This window comes from Dipodomys merriami, unplaced genomic scaffold (assembly GCF_024711535.1).
Source record: "Dipodomys merriami isolate MVZ:Mamm:240054 unplaced genomic scaffold, mDipMer1.0.p SCAF_16, whole genome shotgun sequence".
NCBI lineage: Eukaryota > Metazoa > Chordata > Mammalia > Rodentia > Heteromyidae > Dipodomys > Dipodomys merriami.
The window spans coordinates 25,941,102-25,968,908 of record NW_027202937.1 but is presented as its reverse complement, the minus strand read 5'-3'; the positions used below and the strand labels follow the sequence as shown (position 1 = coordinate 25,968,908).

Genomic DNA, 27,807 nt, shown 5'->3' with positions numbered 1-27,807 from the left:
CCTTCTCAGCCTTTCAATTTTCCTGAGCCAGCCACTGTTACCCCTGCCAGCAGTGTCTTGGTACGTGTTTGACTCTGAAATAAAACCCGACAATCCCTGCATAGGAGAGCCATGGGGTGTCTACCTCTCACTGCAGGCCTGCAGGTGCTACAAGGGCCCTACAGGTATGGCCACCACCTCTCCACACGTTCATATTTATACTGTGGTCTCAGGACTTGCTGAGGTTTTCCCAAGGGACTGGAAGTATTTGTCAGTTTAATACATGTTTTCACAAAGAATTGCCCTGGTCATATATTCATGTCTGATGTCTCCCTTGTTGCTGCTGGAACCAGAAACCAGGAAGCTCAGGGCCACCATATACAGTCTCAATCATAGTCCTAAGTCTGCTCTCCCACCAGGCCTTCCCTTCTACTCTGCTTCTGTACTCTGCCTCTTGGGACTGGTATGAGCTGTGGCAATTCCCCTTCTCCTGTGCTTCTAACCTAACCCACACCTGTCAGTGGGAGCATGCATGTGGCCATCATAATTCTAAGCAATGTATCTGGCTAATTATCACAGCAAACCCTCCACTCTTATCCCCTTAAGAAATTTAAGCCAGGTACCTACCACTCCTGCCAGTAATCCTAGCTACCCAGGAGGCTGAGATCTGAGGATTACAGTTCAAAACCAGCCCAGTAAGGGAAATCTGTGGGAAATTTGCGATCTCAAATTAACCAGCAAAAAGCCAGACGTAGGGTCTGGGAAGGTGGCTCAGTGGTAGAGCACTTGCCTTGCATGCATGAGGCCCTGGTTCGATTCCTCAGCACCACAAAAAAAAAACCCTGGAAGTGGTGCTGTGGCTCAAGTGGTAGTATACCAGCCTTGAGTGAAAAAGCTCAAAGACAGCGCCCAGGCAGTGAGTTCAAGCCCCAATACCAGCGCACGTGCACGCGCACGCACGCACGCGCACACACACACACATCAAACACAGACAAAGTTATTTAACTTGTTCAAGGATCTATTACTTTTTAGTGGTAAGGCTAGGATTCAAATCAGGCAGTATGGTGTGTGTTTGGGTCCGTATTAATATGGCTGCATCCACAAAACTCATTAAAATATATGCACAGGAAGCATTGCTAAAGAATAAATGCCATTGCTTAGATGTGATAATAATATTTTCCAAATGTTTGACTTCTATTTAGTCCAGTTAAGTGATTGTACATGTGTGTTCATATGTGTGCATGTGTGTATGTGATGTTGAAATTAATCTCATTGATGAAAGAAACCTATCACTTTGAAGACTTGGAGTCAGAGATCTCAAAGGGCATTTTAACTAAAGTAAATTGAAGGTTCCAGGAGGTGGAATTGTCTGGTTTTTAGGTCTCAAATACCAAAGGTTGAGAAGGAACATGTATTGGAAATAACACAATTCTAATGTTCATTGCAGGGATTTGAATGGAATGAAGTACTGGCTTGCTTTAGAGAATACTTTTTTTGTCTTTTTCTCTCTCTGTCTTTGTCTCAGTATAGTAAAACTGGCTGAGTAAGTATAAACAAATAAGGAGACATTAATTTTAGTTCACTATACACACAGGACTTAATATTTATGTTGACCCTCTTGGAAGTCACAAACTCCATTCATACCAATTTGGAACAGTGATTTGCTTTGATTAAGGCTCTCAATGTCTAATCCTGGGATAGATTTTTTTGTGTCCTAGAATCCTAGCATTCAAAGAGACTTTTTTTGGTGGCTATTCCTGGAGCTTGAACTCAGGGACTAAGCACTGTCCCTGAGCCTCTTTGTGCTCAAGGCTAGCACTATAATACTTGAGCTACAGTGCTACATCTGGCATTTTCCATTTATGTGGTACTGAAGAATTGAACCTAAGGCTTCATGCATGCTAGGCAAGCACTGTACCACTAAGCCATATTCCCAGCCCCCAAAGAGATTTTTTTAAAAGAAATCATTATTTTACTTTTAAAACATCAGTGATGTGAAAACCGAACTTGCTTTTAGTGACGTCTAAGGAAACCTTTTCTTACGTATCAAGATGTTTAAAGAACACATTTGTCATTATCGGTAAGTTAGATGGTTTTTCCTGCAAATGACACAGAGCCCTTGTAGGCTTGAGGTTGGCTGCTCAGAGCTGTTTATCTGTGCAGCTGAAGGTTGGTCATCTAGATTTGACAGACAACAGATGACTGATCTCAAACCATAAGGGACTTAATCATTTTCTTTGGATCGTATGACATTAGGAACATTTTCCTTATGTCATCAAAACAATCCTCCTGTCATGGTTTTTCATTACAGAAACAGAGAATTTAAAAGGCCAAGATATTGGCTCATGGCCCCTTGTTCTTCTAAGGGTCAGAGGGATAACAAGAAGGACTAAATTGAGGCCACTGTGACATGCTTACCCCTACCAGCCACAATACCATGAACCAGGGCCTAAATGCTCCCCAGAAGCCAATTCATAGTTATGATTGTATATAACTTCTTATATATATATATATATATATATATATATATATATATATATATAACTAATTGTATATATCTTGTACATATAACTAGATATATAGTTATATAACTATTTTGCATATATATATATATAACTAATTGTATGTAACTTCTGTATTATATATAACTTCTGTTCAGTTTGTACAAAATCTTTAGGAAGTTTTGGTTAGCTAAGTGAATCAACTGTTTTTACCCTAACCTTCACCCCAGACCAAGCTGATTTTCTTGTGGAATGGTTACTTTGAAGTGTAGCAGTTTGCAATCATTGGCAGAGAGAGGAAGAAGCAAAGACTAGGCCACTCCTTGGCTGGCCAATCAGCTTTGAACTTGCAGATTTATATGAAGTGCAGCATTCTACCTGTATCCAGAAGGCCGCTTCCTTGGAGAGTTTTGGATGGGAGAATTCTCCATGAACATCAATGTATCCATGTTTAAAAAAAAAAAAACACCTCACCTCACAGAACAGAATCTACTGGACCATTTCAAATGGATATGTTTTCTCATCAAATGTTAAGCACAGGTTTTTAGGACAGTAGGATGTTTACCATGTTGTTTTGCAGGAAATACTCTGAGTAGAACTGGAAGAAAGGGAATCACAAAACATATGTGGGTGGGTTTTTTTTTCCCTACTCACCCTTGACCACATTTTCCCCCAAGGACTGTCGGATCTTGAGGAGGACAATCACAGTGTTTCAGTCTGCTGGCAAGTTTCCTTCCTGTCATAACTCTGCTTGAACCAGGCACTATGCACTGCTCCTGCCAATGTCTGACGTCATGGAACTCCCAGCATACAGAACCTGAAAACAGATGTGAGAAAGGAAAGATGGGTGAACTCTGGGAAGGTCAGGACATGTCCATCACTTAAGGATTGCATCACAGAGGCTGGACTACCCAAATTATAAGTGGAGTTCATCATTCACTCCTTCATTCACTTATTCATACAATCAGGCAGTTGGATTTATGGAGTTCTTTATGACATTACCTTTGCTTTCAAAGATTCATAATGAGATCTTATCTTCAGGACAGGGTAAAGTAAAAACACACAGTGCCATAAAATGGCGTAGGTACTCTAGTCACAGGCAGCAGATCAAGAGAATGCACAAAGGAGCGGGGAAGATGGACATGGGGGTCTTGAGGGCTGGGTGGGTGCTGGCAGGTGATCTCATCGAGGGTGGGCATGAGGAGAATCCTTCCTTGTCTAGAAGTTACGGCTTTTGTCCTGGGTCTAGTGTTTCCTGCTCTCCCTGCTGCGTTCTCACCTCCACTTTAAACCAATGTAACGTGTTGCTGCTTTTGATCAGTTTGAAGCCACCACTGATGCACCACCTACCTGGCACCAGTTGCTTTTGAAGGTCCCTTGAACCATATGCTTTTATTGTTTCTCGGAAAGGAGGAAGACTGGTGTGTGTGTTTTGGAAATGTGGCTTTTAAATAGCTGGAATGTGAAGCCTAGAATATTTAATATGTTGGAAGAAAAATTGTCTGGGCTTTGAGAAGACCAATGCTGGCCAATTTTACTTTCTTTTTATCTTCTCATGGCTGTAAGATTTGATTTTAAAGTGTGTGTGTGTGTGTGTGTGTGTGTGTGTGTGTGTGTGTGTGTGTGTGTGTGTGTGTGTGTGTGTATTTCTGGACTGTCACTGAAATATACATTCTTAGAAAACTCCTGATATTAAAACCACATGGAACCCTGGAAATCTTTTTGAGGATTGGTAATCTGGATCTTTGTAAAAAGATAGTGTTTTTTTTTCTGCCAGAAACAAAAACAAAACTAAGTGAATGGGGGAATAGGGAAATAAGGGTTGTGTTGGGCACATAGCATTCGATGTCCAGGAGACATAGAGTCTCCTTATAGGGGACTCTCCTTATAGGAGACTGTCCCTAGACCTGTACTCCAAGCAAAGAGAAATGAGAGTTGGCCTCCTTTTGCTTCTACCAGAATGGGAACAGTGTCCTATAATTTGGGTTTGATAAACACAGTATTTATCATCTTGGCAAAAGGAGGCAAAGGAATTTTCCACCAGCACACTTGCAGTGGCGGCAAGGCAGGAGGACATGGGCTGGTGATGACTCATTTGCTCTGCCTGTACCCAGGCATAGTTTTTCTCCTGTCTCTGCCCAGACAGGACTGAGGCCCAGAAAGTTATAAGTGACCAGCGGTCTTCTCTGTTCATTTCCTCTCTAGGTTCTCACACCTGGAAGCATTTCCACTGCCCCAGGAGGTGTCTGCTATTACAAAGGCAACTACAGGGAGTAGAATCCTCCTGGGGTATCCACTGAACTGTGGCCCCAGGGAACAGACACCAACACACAGGTGTGTGCATACACATACACACACACACACACACGTGCATATACTCACACCTTAAAAAACTCATTTTTTACTGGTAAATAAAACACACATGCAGACAACAGGATAAAACAAAGGTAGACAGAACTTGGTAAGTTGCTATAAATGTCCCTGTCTCTTAGTCTAAGATGCTAGTGTTGTGAAAGCTTTCTGAGTGCTTTTCCCACTGCAATCTCTTCTCTCTTTTCTTTCTTTCTTTCTTTCTTTCTTTCTTTCTTTCTTTCTTTCTTTCTTTCTTTCTTTCTTTCTTTCTTTCTTTCTTTCTTTCTTTCTTTCTTTCTTTTTGTGGGTACTGAGGTTTAAACGTGGGGCTTTGTACTTAGTTTATTTGCTCAGCTAGTGCTCTACTGACTTGAACCATGCCTCCAGCCTAGCTTTTTTCTGTTATTTTTCCTTTTTCTCCCCAATTTGCCCTTGAACTTCAATCCTCTGGATCTCAGCCTGCTGATAGCTAATAGCTATTAGCTAGGATTGCAGGTGTGAGTCACCAGTGCCATGCTGTGATCCTTTACTTCCGTTCAAAGGCTGTTTTATCTTTAGTCCCACACAAGGGGAATTCAGTAGGAGGTCTGGCCCTCCTGTAGTTCATACCTTCTCAAGGGAGAGGAGTCTGTGGGTCAATGAGGCTGTCTGTCCTGTCCCTGGAACCCATATTTCCCTTCCAAGACCATGCACGAAGTAGTGGACATTGAGATTCCTTGTCCAATGATGTGAAGCCTGTCTCCAGGTCTTTTCCTCAGGACCACCTCCCAGAGGGGCGGTCAAAGCATGGACTCCAAGGGTTCAGGGTAGACCTGAGGATTGATGAATGCATAAACTTGAACATCAGGAGGTGTGGGGTGGATGTGAAAGTGGGTGGCTGGCCCAGAGACATGAAACGTGTTTCAGAAAACAACTCCCTTGTCCAGACAGGAGGACAGATCATCTTCTTTTATAGCTTGTGAGTGTAAGTTATAATTCCTAAGTGGTTAGGCTCATAATATGCCGTTCTTCATTTTTTTTTTACCTCAAGCTCTACAGGTTTTGGGGCTTTGGTGGTTGGTGTTTGTAATGATTTGATGAATCTTGAAAATTTAGTTTAGAAAGTCATACATTGATCCTCTGTTTTATAGCTCCTGATAGTAATTAGAAAATGTGAGTATTTGAAATGAATGTGAAAATAACTAATTACATCTAGCTATGATTTTGTATATTAGCAAATCAGTACTAAAAACATATCTGTGGGCCCCCATTTAGTGATTGTGGAGATTGTCTGCTGGAAAGGCACTGTCTTGACTTGCAGTCTGCCCTTCTTTGCTTTCCTTACGTTGTAATGTATGTGTGCATTCTGAGAGAGCAATCTTTCCTTGATCAAGTTAGATGGTATGTGTTCTGTGAAGCCTTCCTCCCAGAATCCTGCTGGTGAAATCCATTTATATTGTCACCTATGGCCACACCTTGCAATTTCATTGCTACAAGGCCCCATTTGCATCGAACAGCATTTCTTCATCCACACAAATGTTGATGGACATGGGGCCATGATGAACAGTGCTGTTATGGGGACTATTGACTGTGTCTATTGTGCAGACTTTGGGGAATGGGAGAGTGAGATGGCAGATGCATGTGTTCTCAAAATTAGCAGAAAATACAAAACTGTCTTCGTAATCTACCTTCTCACCAGCATGTATCACAACGCCCACTGCTTCTCTTGGTATTTGATAATTCTCTTTGTAATAGAACTATACTTAGTGTGCCATCACTTCAAACTTCTGTTTTTTTTCCCCTGAAACTATCTGTGTGTGAAGACACGGACATGATGCTACTAACTTGGAGTTCTAAGTTTCCTGGTTCTCATATCAGCACACACATATGTAATGGTCAAAATAATATTTATATGCGAATAGCCATACTTTAGGGGTTTTGTTTATTATTTTTAGGAGAGGATCTCACTATGTAGCTCAGGTTGTTTTTGAACTCTTCATTCTTCTTTTGCCACCCAAGTGCAGGGGTTACAGGCATATACATCCATGCTGGCCCAATACCGCCTAGTTTTAATTTTAAATACAGGAGCTAAGAGAAGAACTGGAAGACTGTAGGAATAAAACCTAAGCTCTCAACAGACTTGGCCAGTGCAGTATTTTGAAGTACCCTAGAATAGGAGGTTGGAGCTAGGGGCGAACCGTCACAGTACCATGTGCATGCCTGTCGCAAGGTCATCTTCCCTGCTACAGTTTGGATGTTTGAATGTTGTCCAGGGTCCCATTTGCAATGGTGAGGCCGCCAAACTGGTGCTACTGGGAGGAGGTGGAGCGTTGGGTGGTGGGGCCTCCCGGGAGTTCCTTAGGTCATTGGGGGGTGTGCTCTCAAAGAGGATTGTGGTGTTCTGGTCTCTTCTCCCTATTTCTGTCCTGCAGATGTGAGCACTCACTCTTGCGCATGCTCCCACCATGATGTGCTGACTTTACCACAGGCCCAAACCAGTGGGGCTTCAAATCAACTATAAGCTAAATCGTCCTGCTTTTCTCTTCTTCTGTAAAAAGTAGCCCATCTCAGGTATTTCACTATAGTAGAATGAAGCTGACTAAAATATTCTTATGGGGCTGTGCATGTCCAGAGCACACTCGGACAGTCGAGGTAGCACTTGACACAATGCTGAAAGACACGGCTAGAGCCATTCAGGACTGTGGTAGAGGAGGAAGAGCAGCTGGGGAACCCACCCGCATGCAGCTCATTAACTTCCACATCTGGTAACATCTGTTTCCCCAGGAGGCAGCAATGCCATGTGCTCTGGTTGTTAGAAAATGAGGGCACAGGCAAAACTCGTTAGCAGAAATAGTCACAGGCTGCTCTCATACATGCCCTCTTCCCTCGCTGTTTACTGAAGCCCCGGAGTTCCCTCACTTCACTTTCTCTTGCCAGAATGTCCCACCTCCTTTCCCCGTTGTCCTTTTAATGTATTCTCCCTTCTGAATCCAAGCCATGGATTAACTCAACTGTTTACTTTCTCTGCATCCATTGCACAGCTGTTGAGCATTGCTAGAAAAGCCACCCACCCTGTCAGGCAGAGCCAATAAACCCCAGGGTTCCTAATGGACCCTTGTCATTGCCAGGCATCCTTTCTTGCTTCCATGGCTTGTGCACCCTCCCATCCTATCATTTTTGACTTAAAATGATGGTAGATCCTCTTTTGCAGTCATACATTGGATACCTGCTCTAGACCCAGCTAGTTGTAGTAAATTGCACATTGTGGTCATGTGTCTACCCTCCTCAACATCTCTAACTGTATTGTCTGGTATTTTCTGAGCCCACATCCCAAACCCTATTGTCATCTCCCTCTTGCTTCCAGAAGGTAGAAGGAGCTAACTGAAGCTTTTCCCTCAACTTCCCTGCTCCACATCTGTAAATTCACCTGACATCCAAACTCACTCCTTTCCTCTCCTAGTGACCACAAAGAATCTGACCACCCTTGGGCCAAGCTCCTCTTCCACCTGCCACTCAGCACATCATCTTTTGCCTCCTCAGGGATATCTCTATGAACTATCTCCCCTCTCTTTGCCGAGAGAGAGAGAGAGAGAGAGAGAGAGAGAGAGAGAGAGAGAGAGAGAGAGAGAGAGAGAGAGAGAGAGAGAGAGAGAGAGAGAGAGAGACAGACAGACAGACAGACAGACAGACAGACAGACAGACAGAGACAGAGAGACAGAGACAGAGACAGAGACGGAGAGAGCAGAGAGAGACAGAGAGACAGAGAGACAGAGAGATAGAGACAGAGACAGATACTGTGTATGTGAATCAAGTGCTTCCTTGGCTGACAAAATCCTTTAGAGCCTGCCTTCATTCAAACAGATCACAAGGCTGCAATGTGAGTTGAATTCTGTTCCCCACCATAGGATGAAGTCCTAACTCTAATTGCTTCAGAATGGGGCCTTATTTAGAATCAGGGTAATTACAGATGTATTACTTTAGAAAGGGATTGTAGTGAAGAGGAATGACTCTTGCCTAGTTGCTTATATGACTGGTTTTATAAAAGAAGAATTTGAACACAGACACACAGAGAGGGAAATGATATGTAAAAACATAAGAGAACCATCTACAAGCCAAGGCCAGAAGGCTGGAACAGCTCCTTCCCTTATTGCCCTCAACAGGAACCAACCTTGCCAATACCTCAATCATGGATTTCCAACCATCAGAATGGTGAGATAATAGATTTCTGTGGTTTAAACCACCCAGCAAGTAGTATTTGTTTCCCCATCCCTAAGATACTGTATTAGTGTTTTACTCATTAACTTCTGCGATGTATTAGCTGCCACTTTATGCAAATTTAGTTTATTTAAATCCTCCAAGCTTTAATCCCTTTATCTACTAAAGAAGCTGCAAGAACATTTACCTCATGAGATCTCTATTAGGATTAAATAGAAGAGCAGATAACTCGTTGATCATAATACTTGGCTGTATTAATTTTAGGGCTCCTGCAACAAAATGCCACAGACTTATCTTAAATGACTTGGGCATTTATTTCTTATAATTCCAGAAGCTAGAGGTCCAAGGTCAAGGTACTGACAAGGTATCATTCTGTATGTTCATGGGGCCCTTATTTTGGCGCATGCTTTTGGACAGGTGGTGGTAAGGGAGAAAGGAGAACTCAATTCCTGGGATCCTTTTCATGAAGAAAATAACCCTTTTGGATTAGGCCCTCATCCTCTTCATCCCCTTCAACTTGAATATTTTCTTTAGATGTCCTACCTCTGAACACAGATGCATAAGGGTTAGGGATTCAGAATTTGAGAGTGACATGTTTAGTGCATCTCACTGAAATATGACAAATTATAAACATGAAGAATGATTATTTTGAAAAGCCCTCCTTAAACTCTGCTTTTTCCTTTGGGTATTGCCTAGCTTTCTCTTCCCCTTCACAGTTAGGTCACCATATTCACCAGACCTGGTTCATTCATTCTCCTAAGGAAATCTTGCTTCTGTGTGTGTGTGTGTGTGTGTGTGTGTGTGTGTGTGTGTGTGTGAGTGTGTGTGTGTGTGTGTTCCCCCCTTCCTGATTTGTGCCATGGATGGATAGATTTTCTAATAGGTAGATGGAAAGATGAAATGGATAGGTGGATGGAAAATTGTGTAAGAGCCTTAGAAAGCCTATGTTCCTCTCCTCCCACTGCAGGTCACTTTGCTGAGACCTACAACCTTGTATTTTGTCCCTTGGGTCTCTGTTTCCCCATCTGCAGTATAAAGAGTCATATGTCACCATTTTTTTTTGTGAAGAAGTGTAGGGAAGAGCAAAGATAGAGGTAGTGTGGGAAGCAAAATGGAAGGAAGACTCAAAACTCTTCCTTTTGGTCAAATCAGCTTCAATTCTAAACACCTTATTATGTTTCATTTAAGTATTGTGTTATATTTGAGAACTCTTGATAATGTTTGTTTTCGAAGTGTTTTATGATTTGAAAAGTATAAGAAAAACTTCGGATCTGGTTTAGGTGACCTCTCAGTTCCTTTCCAACTACAATGGATTAGGATTATAAGAAAACGTTACAAGATAAAAAAATGTGCATTTAGTGAACAGGCAGCAGATATTTTTCTCCAAAAAATGAGCGCGCTTTAATAAAATGTTTTCCTTTCCACTAAAAGAAATTGGTTTTAGGACTTACTAATGCAATATAGTTTTCAAGACTTTAAAGGAATGAAACATTCACAATTTAGAATAAAAAAACAATCTTTTGTCAGACCATATGTTGAGATGTGAAGTTCTGGAAGAATCTCAGTGTTCATAATGAGGCTGTGAAGCCTGTAGACAAGCAAGCACTCTATGGACCCTCAGACACTGAGGACAGCAAGGACAATAACAATAGTGGCTCTATCTTTCTTTCACAAGGCTCCAGCTCAGCACTTGGTGCGTAGTCTGCGCTCAGTCAATGTTTGTTGAAAGAAGACCTTAGATAAAGTAGACTTTAACTAGGGCTTTGTCCATTTTACTGGTAATTGGACAAGAAAAGAGGTTCAAGAATGGTAGGGAATCCAGAAATAGACTCCTCTTGACTCAGGAGTGGGTAAGAAGTAATTTGGGACAGTCCTCTATCTGTCGGATCAAGAAAAGCAGCTTTTATGGCTAGTCCAATGTAGCCAGCAACACATACTTTTTGTTGTTGTTGCTTGTACCAGACAGTGTTTGAACTCTAGGCCTTATGTTTGCCTGGTTTACCAGGCTAGCCGTGTACTTACTACTTGAACATGCCTGCCTTTGGGTTGGCTTTTTACTGGTTATTTTTAGGGGCGGAATCTTGGAGACTTTTCTGCCCAGGCTGGCTTCCAACTGCATTCCTGTGGATCTCAGCCTCCAGAGTAGAGAGGATTATGAATATGACCCACTGTGCCCAGCTAGCACATTCTTCTGAGGCCCCTGAGTCTATTTCAAATAGAGGTTTCTTTAGCTACGGATTTATTAATCTTTCTTAGCAACTTCATTTCCCTAGGCTGCTAAGTCCTGCTAAAGTTCTGCTTGCTAGTTGACGATGGAGTCCTTCAAATGTGTTGGGATTTGCATGGTTTATTTTGTTTGGTAACTAAGACAGAGACAGAGGTAATTAAACCATTCATAAAACAGTCTATCAACCACCTGTGTGGAGGGCAGTAAAGACAGTTCTTCAGCTTTCTCTTGGGCCCTATTCAAGATTCTAACCAGGCTACCTGTAATAGATTCTTTTTTATGGCATCACTTTTTCCATCTGAATAAAAAGCACAAATAAATGCCAGTGATCTTGTTAGGTGATGAATGAGGGGAAATTTGTTGAAGATTGTAATATATTGGACAACTTTGGATTGGGCTGAAGAGTCAAACTGGGTGGTTGGCTTGTAGTCACCAAATGCTGCTTGTATACAGCTTTTCAAAGGACTTTGGCTCTTATAGGAAAGTCCCTGCAGAAGACTGGCTTTTAAGTGGTACTGAGGGTTTCCAAAGATCTACAAAATGAAGCTTTCCTGGGTTTCAAATGGATAAGACCCCAGAAAATGAGATGAAATGTTCATCTATTCGGGCTTCTGAATGTGAGTCCTGGAGGCATAGCAATAAGTTAATTAATTTCTTAACATTTCCTACAAACAATAAGATATTCCAATTGAGGGCCAGAATCTGACCAAGAAGAAATACCTAGTGGGAGACAGTAATGGCAGTGAAGTCACACTTCAAGGCCTTCTGAATCCTTTTGCATGTAGGTAACACCTTGCTGTCTCTGGGTATCTGTCTCTGGGTTTGTTGTTGTTGGTGGTGGTATTTGTTTTGCGTGGATTTTTTTTTGAATTAATCCTTTTCAGAATCTCCTGGCAAAAAGGAGGACCTTGTTTGTGGCACCTTCTACTCCTGTAGAGGTCTTGGATGGTTACTATTTACAAGGACAACTGCGTTACTCATCTAGTGATAATTTTTTTTTGTCTCCTTTTACTAAGCCTCTGACTCATCAGTGCCCAGACCTTTGAGTTCCTTGTCATGTATGCTACTCAGGTACTTAGTCTGCTGGAGTTGGGGTACAGAGAAATCCATTATGAAGTTGAGTGGGTAGAGGAAGTTTTTTTTTTATCAGTCCCTGGTGTTTTAGTTAAAATGTTCTATTAAGATAGTAAATGGAAAATTGCAGAAATGAATGATTCATAAGTTATCAATGATTTCATTGTAGTATAGTCACTTTCTTTTACTACTGATTATCGTTAATCTACGGAGCCTAGTTTACAAATTGAACTTTATTGTAGGTGTTATGTATGTTTAGTAAAATGACAATATGTCTAAAATTTGGTGCTAGCAAATGGTTTTATGCATTCATATATATTCCACAGCTAAGGGGAAACTGCTGTAATCCAGAGGAGAAATAAGAAGGGTTTGGATTTAGTCAGTGAAGTAGAAAAGAAATAATCATAGTGACTGATTAGAAGTAGAAGGTGAGAGAGAAAGCCATTTGTAGTCAATGCCTCCCAGGAAGTTTCAGAGATCAAGCTTCCAAGTGGAGGCTAATGTCATCCTGGAAAACAAATAATTAAAAAATAAGTCTATGTAGTAAGGCATGGTGGTAGATTCCCAGCTACCCAGAAGGCAGAGAGAGGAAGATAGTGAATGAAGGCAAAAAGTTAGTGAGAGTGTATTTCAAAAAATAAACTAGGAGCTGGGTGCTAGTGGCTCATATCTGTAATCCTAGCTTCTCAGGAGGCTGAGATCTGAGGATTGTGGTTCAAAGCCAACCTAGGCAGGAAAGTCCATAAGACTCTTATCTCCAATTAACCACCAGAAAACTAAAAGTGATGTGGTGACTCAAAGTGGTAGAGTGCTAACCTTGAGCAGAAAAGCTCAGGGACTGTGTCCAGGCTCTGAGGTTAAGCCATGCGCGCGCGCGCACACACACACACACACACACACGCGGGTTGGGGAATGGGAGGGTACTTTGTCACATAGGAGAGATTCTAAGCAGTTGACCCTATCTGAGATCCAGATAAGTTAATGTTGAGGCTATAGGATTTTGAAGTCACAGACAGGCTTAGAGAACATGATTCCAAAGCAAGAACATTTATGACATCACCCAGATAGAGCTTGTAAATCATTTTGTTTTATAGCAGGACCTGGGGAGAGGGGAAAGGAGGGTGTGTAGAGGAGAAAGGGCCAGAGAAGTAGGAGGGAATTCAGACTAGTGTTGGTATTACAGAAAGCCAGAGAGGAAAGAATCTGACAATTAGTTTATGGATGTTCTTAAGGAGATCAGTTTCAATGGAATGCTGGGGACAGATGCCAAATGCCCTTGGGCTGAAGAGTGAATGAGAGAGGAGGGATTATGGACTGGACTGGCCAGTACAGCACAGAATAGAAGAGAAACAGACAAGACAATAACCAAGAAGGAAGGAGAGGAAAAGGAAGAGATGGGGGCTGAGGTTCTCAGCTTGTGTGCTGAGAATGTGAGGTGAGGGCAGACCGCTGTCTGTAATGGCGAAGGACTCTGGTCACTGACTCATGTGTGTTATGTAATTAGCATTCAGACTTTGCTGTCTTGTAGAATTGGGGTTTCCTAACTTGGCTTGTTTTCTTGTTGCTCAGGAGCTGTTCATAGTATAAGGTCATACTTAGGAAACAGAACCCTCAATAAGATTTCTCTGAGACCTTGCAGCATTTACCCCTGACCATTTTATCTTTAAGTTGAAAACCAAACCAAAACAAAACCAGGAATAGCTCATTCTTCCAAAAATGATATTACACATCACTTTGAAACAGGTTCTGTCAGCCAGCCCTGAAATCTATAGTCTTTCTGTATTCCCACAAAATAACCTTATTCTTAAAGTGTTTAAAAAAAAACACAAACCAAAACCCACGTTGGGTACAATGGCTCAAGCCTGTAATCTTAGCCACTTGGGAGGCGGAGATAAAGGGATGGCAATTGAGGCTAGTTGAAGCAAAAAGAAGTTTGTAAGATTCCATCTCATTCAACGGCAGAGGCTCATGCCTCTTATCCCAGTTACTAAGGAAGCATAAGTAGGAGAATCATAACCCAGTTTGGCTCGCTGAATAACCAATGCAAAAAGAGACTGGAGGTGTGGTTTACGTGGATGAGCACCTGCTTAACAAGCATGAGACCTGGATTTCAGTCCCCAATACCACCAAAGATTTTTTAAAAACATAAGAAATGATTGCTTACTGCTACGAAGATCCTCTGACAGCTGAGTTTTTAGGAAACTATCTGCTACAATGAAGCCACAGTAAGGGTGAGAAATTGTCCAATTCACACCTAATTTATTTCTGCCATAGGTCATTTGAAATGGTAGACTTATTGAGCACTTATACTTCACGTAGTACTTCCTCTGTTCCTTTAATCTTTTTTGTTATCATCTTAAAGTGATCAAGATGAACTATTTACTTATGCTGTACAGACTGTATGTGAGATATCTTCCCAGCTCAGAAATGTTTCCCTGAATGCTGGTAGCTTAGAGCCACAGGGCCTTCATTTCATTCTGAATGATTCTAATGTTCAAAGATCCCCAGGTCAGGGGTGGGTGGCTGACCCCCAAGTTCAGGACTAAAGAGCTTTCCAAGAAAGGGCTCTCAACTACTAGATAGGCACAGTGGTACATCATCCCCAACTACAGGGGAAGCACAATGGCTGGGCACAGGGGCACAAGCCAGTCATCCCAGTGACAACGAGAAGAACAAATGGGAAGAATGCAATGCAGGCCAACCCAGGTGAAAAGTGAGACCCTAATTTGAAAATAATCGGTGCAAAAAGAGTTTGGCAGATTGACTCGCATGGTAGAGTATTTGCTTAGCAAGTGTTCAAAAAGTGAGTTCCAAACCCTGGTATCAAACAAAAAGGGAAGAGGAAAGTCACACTTGCCTGGCACGGGTGAGCACAAGAACAGGAAGGAGGAAGATCTTGAATGTGCAAAAAGATCTCTAGGAAAGTACATCCTTGGATTGCATGGAGTCTGTGGAGCATGACTCACTCTGAGGTTACAACACACCCATCAACCAGGGGTATCATGTCAGACAGTGTGGCCCCCACTCTCCACCACCCAGGGGCAAAGGCGAGGCACAGACTTTATAGGTAATGGGATTGTCTCCTCTGAATCTAGGATTTCTGGACTACAGCTGTGAGTGAGTCAGTAGTCTTTTTTTCTGGATGGTCTGTCGGCTTAGTGGTGCAGTTGTGAACAGAATTTGACTTTCTGGAAAAGGTGAACTCATGGAAGAACAATTAAGGACCACAGCTATGAGTGAATCTAGGCCACGGAAAAGGAATGAGCTCTTTTCCCGAAGCAGCAATTCACCAAATAAAAGACTAAGTCACCAGTGGTCAAGGTTGGAGCAAAGAACAGTCAAAGCATGATTTAGAGATGCCGAATCCCTGAATACAATGTGGGTGAAAATTTGAGTGCGTCACATTACAGAAACGTATTTAAAAGAGCCACGGCCCTGGTGAGGTTTGTAGGTCAGGCATATAATTGGTTGCCAACAAGTAGCAGGTACAGTGACAAGGTGTTTTTTTTTTTTTTTTTTTTTTTTTTTTTTTTTAACCTGCAGGTTTTCTTTTGTGTCTCTCAAGGGAGAGGGGAGAAATTCAAGTCTGACATTTAAACCTACCTCAATCATGCTTTCCCTTTCATCAGGGCTGAACCTCAGAAGAGGCTCTGGACTATGTACTGAAGGCTGGTGGGAAATGTGGCTTTTAAATATTGCTACCATGTTCTGCTGATTTCCGCCAGCAAGTACACTGAAGCAGGTGTCTCTACCCCCTTGATTTGCCAATGGAAAAGCTAATAAACAGGCACCCAATCTCAGGGCTGTTCCAGGTTTTTTTTCCCCCTAAGCTAGCCAGAGGAGATATGAGTCCAGGATATCTCTAGGGGAGACTATGGATTTCTCCAAGAATCAGAGTAAATGTGACGTGACAGGATACTTCCTGTAACTAAACAGCTTAGAAAGTGTGTTGTGAATGACTGTCCAGTAGGTGAAGGATCACTCAGATTTTGGACACTGACCTCTGAGAGGGGAGGAAGGACTTCTTATACTATACCAAATCAAGAGAGGTCAAAGGGTATCTCACAGGAAGTGGACTTTTGGACACAGTGTTATCACTGCTGGATATGTGGCTGAGTCCTCAGAGATGAGGGAGGAAGGAAGGTATCAACTCCTGTCAACCCCACACTCTCTCCCAACCTCCTTCTCTCTCCTCTTTTCTCTTCCTTAGTTCCTAATGGCTCCCCAAGAAGCAGAGCAGAATGAGGAAGGATGCGGCTCAGTGATGTCCACACACCACCTGTATCAGAATGGATGGATGGGCTTTGTGCAATGTAGTTATTGGGGGCTGCGCCACACCTGCCTACCTGGTCTGTAGGGCTGAGGCCTTAGAACGGGAGTTGTGCACAAACCCTTCCCCCCACCCAGCTGACTTGCACCCATTGTTTCTCAATCAAAACATTTGTGGAAGAGAAAGTGTCTTAGATTAGCAGACGAAAATCTGAGTTCCAACCCACTTCCACCTGGGTGGTCTTAGGCAAGTTACTTCATTACCCATATGTAAAAATGAATATTCAATTTCATAGGAGCTTTTTTTTGAGGGCTAATTAGGACAAGACATATAACATGGCTGACTAACATTGTGTTCTTGCTAAATATTAGTAGTACCCAGTGCTCTAGGGAGTTAGAAAAAGGGATGGCAGACTTAACACTAATCTTTTACAAACAACAACCTATATTATTATTATTGTTATTATTATTATTATTATTGCTACTACTACTACTACTACTACTACTATTGCCAGTCCTGGGGCTTGTACTTAGCCTGAGCCCTGTTCCTGAGCCTCTTTGTGCTCCAGGCTAGCACTCTACCACTTGTGTCACAGAGCCACTTCGGGGCTTTATCTGAGTAGTTTATTGGAGATAAGAGTCTCACGGACTTCCCTGACCATTGGCTTCGAACTCCTATCCTAGGCTCTCAGCCTCCTGAGATCCTCCTGAGTAGCTAGGATTACAGGCCTGAGCCATTTCAAAGATGGACACAACTCACTTTGAATGAACAGAGACTAAGCAGATTTATCACTGAGTCTCTTTGCTCCTCACCACTTGCAAGAGTGGGAAATTGAGCTAGAAGCTGATAATGTGACATTTTCAGAAAAGCAGACATTGGCTAATAGAAAAGGCGTGTCTCACTAAGAATCTATCGTCCTTACATATTCCTCAGCAGGGCCACATGATCCTAAGTCACTGACCTTACCTAGTGATGTAAGACCAATGACACCTGGTAATGTCTGGGGACATTTTTAATTGCCATCCAGCAGGACCAAGGGGTTGCTCCTGGCATCTTGTAGGAAGAAGCCAGGGCTGGTGCTAGACAAAGGACAGTTTGTCACAGAATTATCTGGCCCACCGTGTGTTAACAGTGCCAAGTTAAGAAAGCTTGCTCTAAGCAAATACGGAAGGCTCCAGATAGCCTTGTGCTGTATGGCAACAATTCACATAAATAACAGATCCGAGTATGTGACAAATTGGTAGATGGCCATTACCCACTTTCCAGGACCCCTGTTCAATGTTGTCGGTTCTTTGCTCTTCTCACAGTGAAAAAAAATCAGGAAAAACTTCCTAGAGCCTGGAAAAGCTGAAGGTATTGTTTTACATAGAGGAGGAGGGAGGGGCCTTCATTCCTAGAAACTACCTTGGTTTTTACCTATAGAGAGACTGAGAGGCTGAGTTGTCCTCAGGCTGACATTTGGAAGAGCCACGTCCTCATAGCTGAGGACATGGGGTTGCGTGTGTGTAGAACCAGATCCAAGTGGCCAGTGACTGCCAAGAATCACCTGCTGGGAAAGGCTGAGTAGCTCTAATTCAGAAATCTGAAACTAGAAATGCCCCAGACCCCTAAATCACTTGTGTGCCAACAGGATGCAACAAATAGAAAATTCTATACCATGAATCTCTGTTTGATGGGCAAACTTATTTTTTGTTAATGGTGCATAAAACTATTTTCAGGTTATATGAGACACAAATGAATATTGTATTTAGACTTAGGTCCCATCTCCTGTATATCAAACATTCCCAAATCTGAAAATGTAAAAACTCAGAAACACTTTTGACCTTAAGCATTTTGGATACAGGATGTCCAACATATATATCTTTGCTTCTCATGATTCTTATATTTATTTGGTACATCTCCTCCTAATAACTCCAGTTTATGTGTCCATTAACCAGTTCTCTCTCTGGCTTTTCTTATACTCCTATTCTCTACTTGACTCCTCTTTATTGGCTTGTACATGTGTTCCCAGGTTGTACATTTAGTAATCAGTGTCCTTGCTTTCCCTAGACTCTTATTGTATACAATCACCCATCTGCAGGTCTCACTGCTGAGAGTTCCTTCTCAGTGTACCTGCTGTAACCCCCAGGATCTCTTTCCTATTTCATACATTCTGTCATCCTGTGTGCAGGTCACCTGTTGTAGTTGCATAGGGATCCATGCACAAAGGACTCTATGGTGGGTTCAAGGCTCTGCTGCTACCATGTGTGCATCTATATTGATTTGAATTTGTACTAAGTGAATTCTGATGGAACAATACAGAACATGTAAGAAGAAAGGAGTCATGTCCATTCCATGTCCATCTTTTCTTGCTATTCTGTGTTTCCTAAAGACATTTCCTAGTGAATAACCTTCCCTTAGCCTAAAACCCAGTGTCTACATGTCCAGAGCTTTGAACCTCTCTAGTTGAGTGGTGCAGAGACCAAAGTCACCTGTCCTTTCCACTTCTGTGATCCACGTTTGCCAGGCCATTGCTTTTGTACAAAGTCAAAGTAAGTGAAGATATAGGTTATAGATAGAAAGCCCCGACATTACGGCAGGCATCTTCTCTAAAAGTTGGGTTTTACAGCTCATATTGAAACTTTGAATACAAAAAAAATCTTTCTATGCAGATCACAACAATTTGGAGGAGGATTTGGAAGAGCTGCCCCATCATAGGCCATATTCTTGAAGATCTGGACCAATCACCATCTCAGGAGAATATGTTCTACTTACTTAGAAAGCTTCCCAATTCCAGGGTATCCCCCAGATTTGCTTGTTTTGATGGGGGGAAAAGAAACATAAAGCAACTAACAAGCTTTAATCTGTTCTGAAGAGTTGAGCTAACATCAAAGCTTAGGTCCTATCGTGTTTTTCATACGTCTAGGTTCATGCTTACTCAATGTGACTAAACTCTAAATGCCTTCTCCCTCTGGGACTTTGTATCCATTTTTCAAAACTAATTAAACATAAAGACCAGTTGTTAAGGGAAGTCTATCCCAGCTCTCCAAAGATACTTGTCCTTCTCTGTGATACATAGGATTCCCATATTCAGTATTTGTATGTTTTTTTCCTATCTCCCTGGGTCTGTAAAATCTTGAAGTCAGAATTGTAATCATGCCCAGTGGGGTAATAAAATGGGTAGAAATTAAGATTCCTCTGGAATAATTCCATTCCGGAGGCAAAGGTGAACTACCCGAAAGAACCTCAGAGCAACAAGAAAGATGCCTCTCTCAAGAGAAAGACTATACACAGGCACATTTCCTGGCTTTTGTTTCCTCTTCATATAAGTTATGGTCCTACTATGTGCATCTTCCCTGCCAACAGAACTAAGTGAAAGACAGGTTTGTTGGCACCCGAGCCTGTGTTGTTAGCCACAGATTGAATTGTGTTGAAGTCTAGGTATTTCTAAGGCTGTCAGGAAGAGTGCTCATTAGAAAGACCAACCCATCTGCACGACAACCTTTGAAATAAACAGCATGGCAAAGTTAGAAAGGACTACAAAGGTCTCATTCCCATTTCCCAACTATATGGAATTAAGTTTTCAATTGGACAAGTTTCTCCCACAACTGTAAGACTTCGTTATCAAAAAGTCCAACGACACAAGTATTATTATTAGTGCTAAAGCTAAAACCAATCCAGAGAGCAAACACAGCTATGGACCCGGGTCTTTCACCTCAAGATTCTAGCTTGTTATGAAACGGCATCATAATTTGCACTGGATGTTTATGGCATATTAGACCTTCTTGAGAATGGCATCAATTCAAGACATTGGTGTGCTCCAGCTTATGGGGCAGACAAGGAAAAGGAGCTGTATTTACTCATTTATTTTATGGGGAACACATTCTTTCTCATGCTTAGCTTTATTATTCACAGAGGATTTCAGAATATTACCAAAGGCTATGAACTTCATATTTGAGTCATCTGGACATCCAGCACTTTCATGGCCGAATGGGTAAGATTTTACATGGCATTTCTGTTCAATCTTGCATGAATTCATTTATAAACTCATAAAAATTCACAAGGTTCCTTGCCCATACCTATCCTGGCCTTTGTTACTGAAAACAGAGAAGCATGTGGGTGATGGTGTAAAGTGTGATCAAGGCTGTGGGCTGGCTCAGTGAGCTCGCTTGCTGACCCCTCCCTTGTGCTATCTTGCTTCCTCTTCCTCTAGGGAGCAAAAGGTCCCATAGTTCAGGCAGTAGTCGGGATTTGGAGTGGCCATTTACAGCAGCCGAACTTGGTGAAGTCTGGCTGACTTGCAAAAATGTAAGTGATGGAATCAGCGAGGAGGAACCGTACAGAGAACCACAGAAAAGAAAGAAATGGCAGAGTCATGTAATGGGAAAAATGACAAATTGGCAGTTAGAAAACTTGGGGTTTTAGACAGAGTGACATAAAAGTTACAGTCCCAAGTGGAACATTTTTTGAGATCCAAAACATGACTGTTGGTAATTTTGCTGAGACAATAGGCACCAACCAAGACTATCCTGATACCGTAAGGTCACCATAATACAGGACACAGAATAATCTATAGCATTTGATTAAGATCTCTGGGCCTCAACTTCTTTGATAGGAAGAGACAACTGGACTCCAATCTCCCCAGCCTTTTTCACGATCAAAGACCTCATTCTAACTTCTCCCCATGGTCTCCATGTCCTTAAAATGACCATGACATGTAACAATGAATGATGTGTAATGAACAGATGTTCCTTAATCAGAACTTTAGGATGGCATGAAGTAGCCAGGGACTGTGCCCTGTTGATGCAGTTTTAAGTGAAAAGAAAACAACAAAAAATCCTGACATTTTAATATCTGTCAGTCTTTATTGAAGTAAATCTAGGAGTTCTGAAATTATCTTTCTTTCTTTCTTTCTTTTGGTCAGTTGTGGGGCTGGAGCTCAGGGCCTGGCTGCTGTCCCTAATTTTTTTGTTTTTCATTCAAGGTTAATGCTCCGTCACTTTGAGCCACAGCTCCACTTTTGGTTTTCTGGTGGTTAACTGGAGATGAGTCTCATGGACTTTCCTGACAGGGCTGACTTCGAACTGTAATCCTCAGATCTCAGCCTCCTCAGGATTACATGTGTGAACCACTGGTACCTGGCTGAAATTATCTTTGAAAATGGTAACAGATTTGAATTCCATTCAGAATCCTAACAATCAGTATGCATCTATGTGCAGAAGTTGAAAATCATTTATCAGATGACTTTTCAACTCCTATTGAGTTCTAACTTTCCTTGTTACCTGATCACTCTAGAGCCTCACCTGGGACACACCGACAGAGAGGAAAGATGGAAAATGATGGAGGGATCCCTGTGGACCTAGGGAAGGGTCTTCATACAGATGTTAGATGGGAAGTAGGTGCTCTATCCATCAGGGTACTTAGACAAGATTCCTGCAGAGGCAAAAAGAAGATGCTTTGTCCCAGGGAAAATTTCCTTTCTACTCCATTCTTTTTGTTTGGCACCTGGGAGAATCTTAGGGTATATTCATAATCTAAGTTGAATAACAGGGAGCAAAAATAGAAAAACTGTATCATTGGTCCTTCTTGCCTTTTTCCACCTTATTCATGTGATCTCAATTTAAGGGAAGGGATGAGTAGCCAACACCTTTCCACAGATGTAGTGAATCTGTCTTGTAGGATCCAGCAAAAGAGGTAAAGGACAGGTTATTGCTCAATGCCTCAGGGATATTAGTAGCATTTTTGTTTCTAAGGCAATACATTTGTGATATGTGACCCACCCAGTGTTGTTGGGCAATGTGTGTGTTGGTGGGTGGATTGTTATAACAATGACACCACTAGCGTTGTCTGCTGAGGAACTGGGGTGCTGACATCCTGATGTGAGACAGAGACACTCCCACTCACGATGTCAAAAGCACCCTATTGAGAAATTTTTCCTTTATATTCGTCCATATAAAGAACTATTCACAATCTCTAAGATGAGTCAGATCTCCTGGGAGAACTTCTTAGGGTGCTGGACTATGAGGTAACACTTTCAATCTCAGCTAAAAGTTGAGCTCCCCAGTTTCAGAGATTGTTCCCAGAAGGCACTGGGCAGCTTATCCCACAACAAGCTCCACGGCCCTTAGCATTTTGTGGGATGGTTGCTCTTTTCTCTCAATGTTAACAGGATTGCTGAATCACTGTCTTTATTTGCTTATGAGATCATTGGCATTGTCCCTCAAAAAGCAAGAAGAAGGACTTGAGCTAAATCTAAAGGGCAGGCATGCAGCTGCCAGCGTGGGCCCCAATCCCTGCTTTGCTTTCCATGGTAAACTTGGAGATCTCCTGGAGGTAGCTCCATTCATTTCAGGTAGGAGTGGATGCTAAATAAACTTTTAGCATGTGGAATGGTTGACTCAGCTTGGCCTTGAGTTTAGTGGCCCCCAGAGGGTGGAGGTCACAGGCTCCTTCTCCAGGAGACAGATACCTTCTGAAAGGAAAGAAGTCAGTGGCAAGTCACCAAGGAGGCTGTGACCATAAATAGTTCAGAATGTGGTTTGTGGAAGACTTTCAAGTCCTCCAGTCTGCCTTCAACCCTTAAAGCCTTGCTACAGGACTCCATGGTGAGGCATAAGTGTGACATATTCAACAGGAATGTAGGACCGGCACAGAAAAGTCTGGCCTGGCTCAGAGGGAAGTGCTAAGCTCTCCCCAGGGGCCAAGGACAAATACATAAATGTGGGCTAGTACACGTCAAAGATCAGCACAAGTGCAAGCATCTTTATGACTTTGGTCCTGGGGAGAAAAACAAGGTCTGGGATTAGAATTTACAGTCTCCCGTCTGCGGAGAGGCGGTAAATGGCCATTTAGTGTGTGAATGGCCATTTTGGGAGCTGAGAACTTAGCACACCCGGCTGGAAATCTCAGCATGAAACTGAGGGGCAGCCCCCTGAACCTTTGCTATAATAAGTGAACTTACCCACCCCAAATCTGCCTCCTGGGCCTTTTTCTCTGCCTTACCTTAGATTTACAATCTACCCTGCAGTTCTTTAGGACATATATGACAATTTAGCATCCAGGCAATTCCCAAGTCAGGGAGAGAATATCTTTCTTGGCTACAAAAGTCACCTTGAAATTCTTCTCATCCCATTATGTTTCAAAAGCATTTATAGTGTACTTAATCTGTCCCCTGCAATGTCTTCCTCTCCCTTCCCCACAGATAACAGCTTACACTCCCTTAACTATGTTGCTGGTAAACAGGCTGTCAATGTCTTCGGTTCTGCCATATTTTTTTTCTTTTTGCACAGTTTCTCAATTGGGATCAATTTTATTTCCTAGGGGATATATAGCAATGTTTAGGGATATTTAGCAATGTTTGGTGATCTCTCTCTGTCTCTGTCTTTCTCTCTGTTTCTTTCTGTCTCTCTGTCTCTCTGTTTCTGTCTCTGTCTCTGTCTCTCTCTCTATAGTATATGATATAGTGTGATCTTGAGGCTTGAATTTAGGACCTAGGCGCTGTCCCTGAGCTTTTTTCCCTCTAGGCTAGCCACAGCTCTACTTTCGGCTTTCTTTCTTTTCTTTTTTCTTTTTTCTTTCTTTCTTTCTTTCTTTCTTTCTTTCTTTCTTTCTTTCTTTCTTTCTTTCTTTCTTTCTTTCTTTCTTTCTTTCTTTCTTTCTTTTTCTCTTTCTTTCTTTCTTTTTCTCTTTCTCTCTTTCTCTCTTTCTTTCTTTTTCTTTCTTTCTTTCTTTCTTTCTTTTTTTTTTTGGTGCCTAATTGGAGATAAGAATCCTCCTTTCCTTTCCTGGCTTTGAACCACAGTCCTCAGATCTCAGCCTCCCAAGTAGCTAGGATTTACAGGCATGAGTCACCATACCTGGCTCTGTGCTTAATTTAATCATATAAGCTCTGCTTAGAACAGAAGCTGGCTACTCATCATTTCCATTCAGACATATGTCTGTGAAAACCCCAGTCAAAGCTGGGGGTGGGGGGGGGTGGGGAGGGGGGACACAGAAAAAAACCTGGGTATCACAAAACAGAGTGTATTTCCTACTTCCTGTTTCTTCTACACCTGACTGTAGCTCTCAGACCAAGTCTAAGCACTGAAACATTATGCTGACTCTTCTATTTGCAGGGCCAAATAAGATCAATGTTAAATTAGAAAAAGTCTTTGGTGTTCATTGCTTAAATAATACTAGATATCTCTATCGATGTTTTGTTATTCTGCTTTTTTTTCTTTTCTTTCCTTCCTTCCTTCCCTCCTCCTCCTCCTGCTCCTCCTCCTCATTCCTTCCTTCCTTCCTTCCTTCCTTCTCTCTCTTTCTTTCTTTCCTTTCTTTCTTTTTTCTTTCTTTCCTTTCATCCTTCTTTCTTTCTTTCTTTCTTTCTTTGGATCAAACCCAGAGTTTCATGCAATGAACTATGCCTTATCCTACTGTTCTGATTTTAGTAGTACTCAAGGTAAGTGCCTTCTAGCACTGCCTTGTTAACTTGCACTGAGTATTGAGCCCTATTTCACCCTAATCTATGGTATAGCCAGGCTGTCCTCCAAATCTTCACAGACAAAATATTGTGAAGATACGCTGAAGATTTCCAGAATAGACATTGCTTACATTTCCAGAGAGGAAGAAAGAACAGAAGCCAAACCAAACCAAACCCCATACCTTCTCTTCCTAGGTATCTGGAAAGCTCAAATTGGAACTCCTAGTAGTATTGATTATGGTCATTGAGATGAAGTACAGAGATCAACCTGAAAGAATAAGTCCACCAAAGCTGTGATAGCAAAGGGGAAGTATGGTATAAAAAACTTCTGGAAAAGAAAACAATATTTCTGCCCAGAAAAGCAGAGAAAGGTTTAGGACTGAGAAGGGATGGTCAAGAGCAATAACCATACCATCCTACCCTCCAAGTGCAAATACAGTGAGCAAGGCATGGGTGAGGGAGGTAAGTAAAGTTAGGATAATAAAAGGAAGTGTTATAAATGGTCTTTAGTGAAATTTTTTTTGACATTATGGTGATGAGAAACTAACACACATTGAATTGAAACTACACTTTGAATGATGAATTTGGAGCTTTTCCTGGGCTGGTGATACCCAGTCCAATTATCTCTCCCATTTTGGAGCAGCTACTGCAGCCCCCAGCCAGCCCTGTGATCACCCCTGAAAACAAAAACATTCTATAGTGGAGATAGTCTACTTCAATCTGCTAGAGTAGAGCAGAGTATGGGTGCCTCTTACCTGAGATCCTAGTTACTCAGAAGGCTGAGATCTGAGGTTTGAAGCCAGCTCAGGCAGAAAATCCATGAGATACTTATCTCCAATTAACTGGCAAAATGCAAGCATTGGAGATGTGGCTCAAATGGTAGTCCACCAGCCTGAGCACAAGAAGCTAAGGGAGAATGTGAGCTCCTGAGTTCAAGCCCCAATACACACACACACACACACACACACACCACACACCACACACACACACACACACACACACACACACACACACACACACACACACACACACACACACACACGCTAGAGCAGAATCCATCAATAAAGAGATGATGCTAGGACTCAAAAGCTATTTTGACAAGGGCAGAGAGCTCCACTGGGAAGGATGGTTGATAGGTTCAGTGACATCAGTTCTTTTTTCACCTGAGAACATTTTCAGTTTAGGATGGGTTTTTTGAGACTTAAGGAACATCTGTACTTAATACTGGGTGGTGGTGGTAGAGAGAGGGGGAGATTAAAGAACCTTTCTCCAATGCTGAAAGTAGTGAAAAAGAGAGAGCTTAAGACCTATGTAAATGTCCAGTGACAGCTCTATACAACAACTTACTGACTGGCAAAAATGAGGATGCTTAAAGGTGTCTCTTATTGCATCTCCTTCTCCAAATGGCACCTATGCTGTTTTCTCAAAGGCCACAAACAACACCAGGTTGGTCTGACCACAAGGCTTTGGCTTATTTTCCTATAGCCACTCAAGCTGTGCATCAAGCAGCTGCTGTGTGTCTTGGATGAGTTTGTAATATGCTGATATTTGACATCAACAGACCAGAAACAGGATGCCTCCCTGGGTAGAACTCGGAGCCTTCCTGTGGCAGCAGCAAGCCCAGACACATGGGACTGGGGCTGGGGAGGGGGGGGGAGGGGGGAGAGTTGTAGTTCAAATGCAGTAATAGCTGTGTTTAAGCTGATCTGCTCTGAATCTTTGTGTGTAATCACTGATTATGGGGTCAACAAACATAAAACACTTTGTCACCGGCCCAAGTTTAAACCAGAAGCAACTTGTCTATCATGAGCATTCAGGATAAAAGATGTAGGATTGAAAAACAAAACCATGGTGTATCATGGGCTGTGACTTAAAGTTCTTTTTAATGTATGTTTTGTCTTAGGAGAAGAAAAGACAATAAGAGCTATGAAATGTCCTTGATCTGTTTTCAACCTAGACTTCTAAGTCCTGGGCTACTTTCCTATTTTTGCTGTAAGAATATAGAGTAGGTTTTCTAGTCAGAAAGTAAGCTTCATAAAAAATAGCTTAATAAAAACTATACCTATGACCCAATGTAGTGAATCATAAGTCAAGAATTGAAAAAGAGTAATGGATGAATAAGACCAAAATGCATTCAGTGCATTTATGGAAATTTCATAATGAGACTCTTACTGTGTACAATTTCATATACACCAATCGAAACATCTTATTTAAAAAGTTATAACCCTGGACCTTTCTTATAGTTTTTTTAGGAAGCATCTTTAGCTGGGTGCTGTTGGTTCACACCTATAATCCTAACTACTCAGGAGGCTGAGATCTGAGGATTGCAGTTTGAAGCTAGCCTGGGCAAGAAGGTCCATGAGATTCTTATCTCTAATAAACTGGTCAGAAAAATCCAGAAGTGGCTCTGTGGCTGAAGTGGTCAAGTGCTAGCCTTGAGCACAAAGAAACTCAGGGACAGTGTCCAGCCCTAGAGTTCAAGCCCTAGGCCTGGCAAAGAAAAAAAAAGCATCCTTAAAAGAAACAGGTAGACATTATTTGAAGTGAAAATAGACAGAAAAAAAGGAATGCTTTTCTTTTTGTTTCTCTCTCTCTTTCTCTCTCTCTCTCTCTCCTTTTATTTTGTCCTCTTTCTTTTTTATTTTTTTAATTTTGTGCCAGTACTGGGGGCTTGAATTTAGGGCCTGAGCATTGTCCCTGAGCTTTCTTTTGCTCAAGTTGAACACTCTACCATTTGAACCACAGTTCTATTTACAGCTTTTTTTAAAAT

The 27,807-nt window shown here is 42.0% G+C and overlaps 1 protein-coding gene across 1 annotated transcript in view; it reads right to left on the bottom strand.

Moving 5' to 3' along the window:
- Positions 1-27,807, bottom strand: part of Nedd9 (neural precursor cell expressed, developmentally down-regulated 9) — a 165,079-nt gene that overhangs the window by 101,081 nt on the left and 36,191 nt on the right. The window contains exon 2 of the mRNA XM_070024566.1: positions 3,135-3,297. Within this exon, the coding sequence (XP_069880667.1) occupies positions 3,135-3,146 (12 nt within the window). The 5' untranslated portion in view covers positions 3,147-3,297. The remainder of the gene's footprint in view (positions 1-3,134; positions 3,298-27,807) is intronic.